Consider the following 10,147-nt stretch of genomic DNA (forward strand, 5'->3'; position numbering starts at 1 on the left):
GAGTTATGAGCCATAGAGTCGCTGTTTCCAAACTAACTTTTCGGTAAAATTATTGCAGATGTTTAAGGTAGTCGAACAAACTGGATTAAATCTGAAATAATCGATATGTTTTGCACGAGAGTTCACAGTTCCAAAAATTGTTTTCTTCTTTATCATTTTCTCAAAAACTTTCGGGGTTTTCAACCGATTTTAACAATTCAAGCGGTCAAAATTTCAGAAACTGACCAGCTTTAGACTAGATTTTATTTTTCAAAAATCGGTCCAAAAACAAGCGAGTTAGGAGCCATAGAGTCGCTGTTTCCGGACTATTTTTTGCATTTTCGTAATTTTCCGCTTATCTTCTAGAGTTTTCACCCGATTTTAATGATTGAAACGCGGAAAGCTAGATAAATTAACCGCCTTTAAAGGACGTGTGGGTTTTTTTAATCCGCCCAAAAACAAGCGAGTGATGAGCCATAGAGTCGCTGTTTACAAGCTATTTTTTCGCAGTTTCGACAGTTTTTCGCGTAATTTCCAGGCCCGATTTTGTTGCTCGAAACGCTGAAAGTTTGAGGAACCAAGCGGCTTTAAAGCGCATTTCGTTTTTTCAAAATACGACAAAAAACAAGCGAGCTATGGTCCATAGAGTCGCTGTTTCCAATATTTTTTACCATTTTTCGCATAACTTCCAAGGTTTTTACCCGATTTTGAGCATGGAAACGCTGAAAGTTGTAATGGCGATTTTCCGCTCAAACTATTAACGTTTTGAAAAACATTGAAGGAACCTGTCGGAAAATTTTGTAGGGGAAGTCGGTGCAATTTTCAATTTGCTGTCGGTTTTTTGCCGTTTTCTCCGAAACCTTTATACCAAAAACGGTATTCTGGAGAAACTTGTTGCCGTCAAAAATTGCACCGAAAAAGTAAAGTTGTCACAAAGACAAAATTGCAAAAAAAAGTTTGAGGTATTTTTCAAAAAAAAAAAAAAATTGTAGGGGAAGCGAGGGCAATTTTAAATTTTGGTAGGGGTTTTGCGTGTTTTTTCTTTTAAAAACCACAACTTTCTCCCCCTTCAAAGTAGGCGCAAAATTTGAAATTGTTTTGCGCAAATATTCTGTAGGGGAAGCCAGGGCAAAAGGCGATGTTAGGCAGGTTTTGCTGTTTGGAAAAGTTGCACTCTTTTCAAAACGGTCGGGAACATACCTTGACAGAAATGACAACACGGCAACCGCGCACGCCACCCGTTCGGCCTGTGGACGTTCGTCCTTTGAACGCCAGATGGGGCGATTAGTGAGGTTAGAAATTAATTTTTTGTTTGATTTGCAGGCAGCAAAGACAGTTTAGCGTCGTTCGGCTCGAATTCCACATTGACCGGACACGAAATCGACGATTCGGTGCGAATATCGCGGGTGCGACAGAGCGTGCGCCAAAAAGAGGAATTTTTACGGACGCCGGTGTTTCGCGAGTTCCACGGCCGCCCCAAGAAGCTCGAGCGGCCAGTTTGGCCGCCCAGCGACGCCACCGTCGATTTCCGACCGAATGGGGGCGTGGCCAAGGCGGCCACGCCCCTAGTGGATGCGCAGTTGCCGCGCCACGATCCACCGCTTGCGGAGAYGGCGCCATCTTTCGACGCCGGCGAAACCAGCAGACAGTCGGTGGCCGAGGCCAGACGGTAAGCAGTCAGGGGGCGGGGTTTTGGGGCCGATTCATGCAACCTTCCTTGTTCCAGGAGCGTAATTAATTATATTTTGGCCTACTTGTTCCCCATGTAAGTCCGTTGAACGCGATTGGAAAATGTGCTAACCGTTTTCAGTTGGGGTTTTTTTGGTGGTGGGGGTGGAAATGAGTGTATTTTTGTGTCAAAAGTTCGCATTTTAACCAGGAGGGGGTGTTAGTTAGGGTGCAGCTGCGCAGAGATGGCGCCTCTGGCTGCAGTGACGTCATCCACGAGTGCCTCCAGTCTGGATGGGTGCAAACCGAAAAAAATTCGGTTGGTTTGGATTGTTAACCCGAGTGTTCGGCAATGTTGCGCATGTGTGATTGAAAAAATTTCCAATTTTTTGCCATCGATTTGACGGCTTTGTCTAATGTTTTGCAGGATGAACGCGCATCCGCACTTCCAGAACGTGCAAAAGAAGGCGAAGGAGTTTGAAAGTTATCCGGTGGATGCGAGCCGCAGGAATTTCACGCGCAGCGAGTTGGCGCGCCTCAGTAAAAAGGTGCTGCTGCCGAACGTGAACGAACGCGCGCACGAATACGAGGTGCGCACGTCGGCGAAGGAGTCGCCGACTGGTGCTGCTGCTGCGGCTGCGCCGCTCACCAGCACCACCAGCCAAACGAACGTCAAACGAATACAGAGAGACAGTCGGTCACTGGACAGTTCAGGTAGGTTGACTCCAATCCGACTAGAGCGGCAACACTGTATTTCTTTTTTATTATCGGCAATTGTCCGCTAAGAGACATGTCGCAGATGGGAAGACGCACCATTTTCAATGTGACTTTATAATTGGGTTTTACGCCTTTTACCCGACAGACGGCAACACTGTGCGCTAGACAAGGACAACCTTGAGAAGCGGGGCTTTGGAACTGTTGCGGAGCGGCAACACCGTCGACTAAACCACTGCAACTTGACGAAACAAGGGCTTTATTCTTTATGCACTGTTGCCAAGCGAGCGCTTAAAAGTATTTTTGCCGAATAATTTGCCCAGAAAATGGGGCAAAAAAACAAAGGAAAATTTGGTTCAGTCATTTTTTCGTTTGCCACCATATGTCAACACTGTAGACTAGACAAGGACAAGCAAAGCGAACAGAATTTTTCCTCTTTGATAGGCGCAGACGACTTTTTGGTGTTTTTACCGAGGCGGCAACCCTGCAGCTTGACCAAACAAGATGTATATGCGCTGTTGCTTTATACATAATTTCCCTGGAACTAAAAAAAAGTGACACGTTTCCATTGTTTCTTTGAATCTCTTACAAGGTCTTTATGCACTGTTGCCAAGCGCACGCTAAAAATTGTTTGCCGAATAAGGAAAATTGGGTATTAAAAATCAAAGTAGAAAATTCAGTAATTTTTTCGTTTGCCACTATACGTCAACACTGTACTCTAGACGACATTGACAGGCGTCAATGGTTTTTTCCGGATTTTACCGAGGCGGCAACGCTGTTAACTAAAGCAATGCAACTTGACAAAACTAGATCTTCATGCACTGTTGCCGAGCGAGCTTTATGCATAATTTCCCTGGAATTTCCAAGTGTCTCTTTGAATCTCATACGGATTATTGACAATTTTCCATTGAAAATTATCATTTTTTCGTTTGTTACTGTACGGCAACACTGTCCACTAGACAAGAGCAACTTGGTCGCACTGAACTTTCAACTGGGACGGTCGCATTTCGGTCATTTTGGGTTTTAGCAGAGCGACAACATTGCAAAGTGCAAATTTTGCATGCGGATTTTCAAAGTCCATGGTTTCCCCACACTTTAAAGGCCAATTTTGACGAAAAAATTGTTTTTTTACGTCTTTTGCCCAACATACGGCAACACTGTACACTAGACAAGGACAACTTTGACAAGCGAGTATTTAGAATTTTCGCGGAGTGACAACACCGTTGACTTAAGCGCAGGAACTTGACGAAACAAGGTCTTTATGCACTGTTGCCAAGCGCACGCTAAAACGTGTTTTTGCCGAATAAAGAAAATGGGGTAATGAAGTAATAATGAAGTAAAAAATTCATTCAGTCATTTTTTCGGTTGCCACTATACGTCAACACTGTATTCTAGACGACATTGACAGGCGTCAATGGTTTTTTGCGGATTTTACCGAGGCGGCAACGCTGTTAACTAAAGCAATGCAACTTGATAAAACTAGATCTTTATGCACTGTTGCCGAGCGAGCTTTATGCGTAATTTCCCTGGAATTAACAAAAAAACGTGGCAAATTTCCAAGTGTCTCTTTGGATCTCTTGTACGGATTATTGACAATTTTACATTGAAAATTATAATTTTTTCGTTTGTTACTGTACGGCAACACTGTCCACTAGACAAGAGCAACTTGGTCGCACTGAACTTTTAACTGGGACGGTCGCATTTCGGTCATTTTGGGTTTAAGCAGAGCGGCAACATTGCAAAGTGCAAATTTTGCATGCGGATTTTCAAAGTCCATGGTTTCCCCACACTTTAAGGGCCAATTTTGGCGAAAAAATTGGTTTTTTACGTCTTTTGTTCAACATTCGGCAACACTGTACACTAGACAAGGACAACTTTGACAAGCGAGTATTTAGAATTTTGGCGGAGTGACAACACCGTTGACTTAAGCGCAGGAACTTGACCAAACAAGGTCTTTATGCACTGTTGCCAAGCGCACGCTAAAACGTGTTTTTGCCGAATAAAGAAAATAGGGTAAAAAAAAACGAAGTAAAAAACGGCAACGCTGTTAACTAAATGCAACTTGACAAAACTAGATCTTTATGCACTGTTGCCGAGCGAGCTTTATGCATAATTTCCCTGGAATTAACAATAAAACGTGGCAAATTTCCAAGTGTCTCTTTGGATCTTTTATACGGATTATTGACAATTTTCCATTGAAAATTATCATTTTTTCGTTTGTTACTGTACGGCAACACTGTCCACTAGACAAGAGCAACTTGGTCGCACTGAACTTTCAACTGGGACGGTCGCATTTCGGTCATTTTGGGTTTTAGCAGAGCGGCAACATTGCAAAGTGCAATTAGTCAAAGTCCAGTTGCGCCCAAAGTGGTGGTGGTAGAGATTTCTTTCAGGTGGGGTTTTAAAGGGCGCAGTCTCTTCTTTGATTGGCCGCAAAATGGTTGCCCCACCTTCAAGGGGCGAGTTTAGGCGATTTTTTACGCAGCCCTATACGTCCACACTGTGCACTAGACAAAGACAGCCTGACCGACCGCAACCCTTCAACTCTGACAGTCGCCGGGCGGCCATTTTGGATCGTTCACAAACAAACTGTAGATTTTTAAGCAAATTGCGCATTTTCCGGCTGTCCACCAGTCTAAATGGCTTGGTGTGCCTGCGCAGGTAGCAACAGTAGCATCTACGAGCCGCTATCCAGTCTGGCCAGGCAGCGACTGTCTGGAAATGTCATCATTTCCAGTGGCAGCAAGTACATCCATTGTCCGCCGCCAGGGGTCGAGCCGCGCACTCCAGGTTAGCGCTGCTGGCGTGTAGATGTCGTTGCTGTAGCTAAAAACCCCCTCGGTTGGCGGTAGTTGTTGTTGTTGTTGTAGTAGTAGTGGGCGGGCTTTGACAGGTGTGACAGCTTCGTCAGCTTTGACAGCTTTGACAGCTTTGACAGCTGGCCAATCAGAGCCGCCCGACTAACCAGTAATAGATAGCCAGAGTGTGTTGCAGTGTTTCGATTTCCATTGGACTAACCTGGCATGTTTAACCTCAAAAACGTTGTGTTCAAACAATCTGATTAATTGGGGAAAAATTTCCAGATATTCCCTCTGCTGGACAGTTCCGGGCGCGGTCCAACTCGGCCGAGTCCTGGGCGACCGCCCAGGGAGACAAAGGTAGGTTGATTCGGTGTGGCCGACCGTGCTGCGCACCACCGCGACTTAACCCCACTTTGCGCACTTGCAGACTCAGTCACAGCCACGCCCCCATCGCAAATGTCCACGCCCCCCGCCTTCCCGCTCCACTCCCCGTCCCCGCTCATCCCCGAGCCGGTGCTGCAACTGCAGTTCCCCCCCCACCCTGTCATTGCGGTGACGCCCCCCCGCCCCTCCAGTCTGGATCTGGAGCAGCCGCAGCGCCCCGCCAGGGGGCAGTTCCGGAGCAGCGAGGCCAGTGAGTGTTGCGTGTGCCCGCCTCACTAATTCCCCCAAAATTGTGTTTGTTTTGACTGGTTGAGGCGAATCTAACCCCACTTTTCCCAACCGAACCTAACCGTGTTTGTGTGCTAACGCGCTTCGTTTTCTTGCAGCTAACAGCGCCAGCTGCGTGGTGAAGCGGCGCACTAAAACTAACTTTGGTAAGTGTGGTCCTTCGAGCCGGATACGGTTGGAGTTGACCGGGTGTGTTTCCGGTTGCAGGTGGGGATGAGCGCGCGCGCCGCCCCGAGTCCTACCTGAAGGCGACCAAGGGCGACCAGGGGCCGTTTGGGTGTGACGTCAGCGACTATGAGGACGTGCCGGCGCAGGCGCAAGCGATGCGAAAGTGAGTAATGTGTCAATCACTGTCATTTCGTCATGGTTACGGTGCTTGGCGCTATCCAGTGGCGCGTGCTTCCGCTTGTGGGTGAACCGCGCATCAATTCTAGGTGATGGGAGGCGGGGCGCGCTGCGCACCCGCCCCCTCCCACTGACAATGTTGCCAATTTGATTGTTTTCTCTGATTTCTCTGTAGCCGGTATAGGAAGTGGCATCCCTCCCCGTTTTACGGGGACATTGAGCAGCTGCGCAAAATGTTCGAGGACGCCGCCTCCTACAAGGGGTGAGCATCCGAGTGTCTTAGGCTTAGGCGGGCGTTGCTAATCCACACCAACACACACACACTAACCCCATTTTAACCACCCGATCGCTTTGCTCGGATTAAATCCGTTGACAGCTGTCAACCTTGACAGTTCCCTAGTCAGCTGCCACTGGTCATCTGACAGTTGAATGAATTTTGACAGTCGAGAAGTCATTGATCCTGCAGGTTCTTAAACCGATTTCAGTTTTTCAGTTGACGACTTTTGCAGATAATTGAGCTCGTTCCAACGAGGTTTTTATTTTCTCGTATCTGGCAGGATTTCCTGCGGATTTTGATTTTTCAATTTGGGAATTTTTTAGAGAAATTTGTCTGTTTTTCAGCAAAGTTTTTATTTGTCATATCCGACTGGTATTGAGAAAGTTACGCGCCAATTTTTCCCCGCAGGAAAAGTCATTTTTTCCTAAAAACGTCTAGGGGACTCAAATTGAGTTCAAAATTCATCCGAAATGTGAATGATAGAAAATATTCGTTCCAGAGGCCTACAGCGTCATCAAGCCTGCAGCTTCTTCAACCAGTTTTCCCTACAGGAAAGTGAGATTTTTTTGAACAAATATTTTGGCTCCTCATATTGCTTTCAGAATTCGTTTTAAGTGTGAAGGTTCGAAAATGTTCGTTTCAGCAGCCTGCAGGATTGTGAACTCTTGCAGGTTCTAAAAACGATTTAAGTTTGTGAATTGGCGATTTTGAAAGAAAATTGAGCTCATTTCAATGCGATTAAAATTTTTCAATTCGGACTGGTTTTATGAGATACCTCTATTTTACACTGCAGGAAACACTTTAACATAATTTTCAATCCTTCGTAGCTGGCAAGTTTTCCAGTCGATTTTATTTGTAAAACTGTTGATTTTGAGAGAAAATTCCGCACTTTCCAATGATGTTTCAAGATTTGAAATCGCGTCAGTATTAAGTGAGTTGCGCGACAAAATTTCCCTGCAGGAAAGTGCGTTTTTGGCAAATATGCGTTTTTAGGCCCATTAATGCGTTGAGAATATTCATCCAACGGATAATTATTTCAAAAAATTGGTTCAGCAGGATTTGAAAGTTGAAATCCTGCAGATTTTGATTTTACCATTGACATTGAATTTTTTTAATGCGTCTGTTTTGCGAGTTATGCGACAAACTCCCCAGCAGGAAAATATCGTTTTTCTTCTAACGATGCATTTTGGGTCTTCAACCCGATTTTTGAGCCCCGAACGGCCCGATCGCTTTGTTCGTGTTAAATCCGTTGACAGCTGTCAACCTTGACAGTCCCCTAGTCATCTGTCACTGGTCCCTTGACAGTCGGTGACAGTTGAATGCTGAACTAATCGCATGTTTAATCACTGAACGTTTCGCCTACTTTGCTCCACCCGCGGTTGGGGCTTATCAGTGAAATTTGACGTTTTTTATGCAGTTTTGAGGGTGCATTTTGGCTGAATCTCGCTTAAAACCCTTACAAAAATCGCTCTCCATTTGGCGCAGCGTTTCGACAGCCGGCCATCTTCAGGGCCAATCAGTTCCACTTTGGTGCGCCTGCGCAGCCGAAATGCACCATCAAACTGCCGATTATTGCATGTATTCTGACAGTTTGCAAGTGGATTTTCCGTCGGAAAATCGCGGATTTAATGCGGATTTTTGCCCACTTTAGCGGCAGCGGCAGCGGGAACAGCAGCAGCAGCTCACTGGACAAGGACAGGACATGCGCCAGCCCAGTGGCGTACAAGCACGAATCGGATGGTGTGGTGCGCGAGGGCGTGGTCAACTGCAAAATACTGGAAATCGATGGAAAAGTGAGTAGTTTTCAATTTTGATGTCAAATCCTGCGGAAGAACCGCAAAATGAGATATTTCCTCCACTCTGGACCAACTGGTGGATGCGCCAGCCAAAACCTTCACTTGTCACTCAAATGTGACAGCTGTCACTGTTTTGGACAACTTGACAGTGAACACTCACTGTCATCTTGCCCGACGCGTCCATTGCGGCTTCACAGGCAATGTTGCCGGCTTGTGGCGACGATCCTTAACGGGTGTTGTTTTCGTTTGCAGCGTGCGGCCGATCGTTCGTGGAAGCAGGTGTCGATGGTGCTGCGCGGCCCCAAACTGTTTCTGTTCAAGGATCGCCATCATCAGGTGAGTGTTGTGAGCAATTGCGAGCTGACGGGCGGCTAATTAGGATGCGATGTTGCGCAAACGGATGTGATGGAATGCGGTGTTGTTGTTGCGTCCATAGAGGGCGTCGAAGCCACTTAGCGATGCACGGCAGGAAATCGTTTACCGGCTCGATATGGACGCAACTTCCGCCCATCCAATCGGTCGCCATTAATTATTGATTAATTCCTTAATAATTAATGAATTTACTGATCGGGCGGTGGATGGAAAACGCGTGCTGAAGGCCCCCATTGGGGAATGACAGCGGCTGTCAACGTTGTCAATGTCAGTGCAGTTGGAGGTTAGGGTCGTTTGTTATGCGCCATTTGATTGGTGTTGAGTGATTCAGTCGCGGCGAATTAGCATGTGAGGGCGGCACCGCCGCATTCCAACGCCGCCGCTTGCGCAAAATTTGAATGAAAAATTGGCGTAATGCGGTTTCAATGCGCAATACATGGATGCCATATTTGCGTTATTTAAATCGGTTGATTGACCGTGACGATTGAAGTGACACCGAAGGTTTTGAAAAATCGCCCTTTAAGGGTGGGGAAACCATTTTGGGGCCAATCAGAGAAGAGGCTGCGCTCTGTAAAACACCACCAGCAGGAAGCTTCTACTGGCCCCAGTTTCGGCGCCACTGGAGTTTGAAAATTCGCATGCAAAAGCCGGGAAGAGTGACACCGAAGACTTTGAAAAATCGCCCAAATTCGCCCTTTAAGGGTGGGGAAAGCATTTTGGGGCCAATCAGAGAAGAGGCTGCGCTCTGTAAAACACCACCAGCAGGAAGCTTCTACTGGCCCCAGTTTCGGCGCCACTGGACTTTGAAAATTTGCATGCAAAAGCCGGGGAGAGTGACACCGAAGACTTTGAAAAATCGCCCAAATTCGCCCTTTTAGGGTGGCGAAAGCATTTTGGGGCCAATCAGAGAAGAGGCTGTGCTCTGTAAAACACCACCAGCAGGAATCTTCTACTGGCCCCACTTTTGGCGCTACTGAACTTTGAAAATTTGCATGCAAAAGCCGGAGAGAGTGACACCGAAGACTTTGAAAAATCGCCCAAATTCGCCCTTTAAGGGTGGGGAAACCCTTTTGTGGCCAATCAGAGAAGAGGTTGTGCTCTGTAAAACGCCACCAGCAGGAAGCTTCTACTGGCCCCAGTTTCGGCGCCACTGCAATGCAAAACTCGCCGATAATGAATCGCAATAACTAATCGATGTCAACTGAACATCTGTTTCTTCAATGTCTTCGCAATCAGTTTACGAGCGAAAATCGGGTTTCGAGCACTCGACTTGAACGAATGTTCGTCGAATCCTCAACGATTTTCGGCTTCTGCACGGCCCTGATGATGTCGCTGGCCGACGCAGCCGAAACGTGCGACCGATGAGCCGGCGCAGGAGTAGGAGAGGAGTGTTGATGGTGCCACTTCCAAGGCGGCTCGATAGTGGAACCAGCAGCGACCAGACGACGAACGGGTACCAGTTGGCGGGCGCGCGTTCATTAAACTCCTGCAGAATCGAACCAGTTTTCCGTTTTTTTTTTTTT

The 10,147-nt window shown here is 46.8% G+C and overlaps 2 protein-coding genes across 2 annotated transcripts in view; one reads left to right on the forward strand and one right to left on the reverse strand.

Moving 5' to 3' along the window:
* Window positions 1–10,147, forward strand: part of LOC109539319 (rho GTPase-activating protein 21) — a gene marked incomplete in the record, with an annotated part of 91,600 nt that overhangs the window by 77,580 nt on the left and 3,873 nt on the right. Inside the window, 10 exon segments of the mRNA XM_048663036.1 lie at window positions 1,303–1,648; window positions 1,706–1,744; window positions 2,075–2,361; window positions 5,023–5,151; window positions 5,445–5,519; window positions 5,590–5,796; window positions 5,933–5,980; window positions 6,042–6,165; window positions 6,355–6,441; window positions 8,108–8,242. Of these exon segments, the coding sequence (XP_048518993.1) occupies window positions 1,303–1,648; window positions 1,706–1,744; window positions 2,075–2,361; window positions 5,023–5,151; window positions 5,445–5,519; window positions 5,590–5,796; window positions 5,933–5,980; window positions 6,042–6,165; window positions 6,355–6,441; window positions 8,108–8,242 (1,477 nt within the window).
* The window catches only part of LOC109539327 (serine/threonine-protein kinase PITSLRE), a gene marked incomplete in the record, with an annotated part of 43,946 nt that overhangs the window by 23,999 nt on the left and 9,800 nt on the right, over window positions 1–10,147 (reverse strand).

The sequence above is a fragment of the Dendroctonus ponderosae genome, unplaced genomic scaffold (genome assembly GCF_020466585.1).
Source record: "Dendroctonus ponderosae isolate FM_Combo_2020 unplaced genomic scaffold, Dpon_F_20191213v2 Dpon_F_20191213_12, whole genome shotgun sequence".
In the NCBI taxonomy this organism is placed as follows: Eukaryota; Metazoa; Arthropoda; class Insecta; order Coleoptera; family Curculionidae; genus Dendroctonus; species Dendroctonus ponderosae.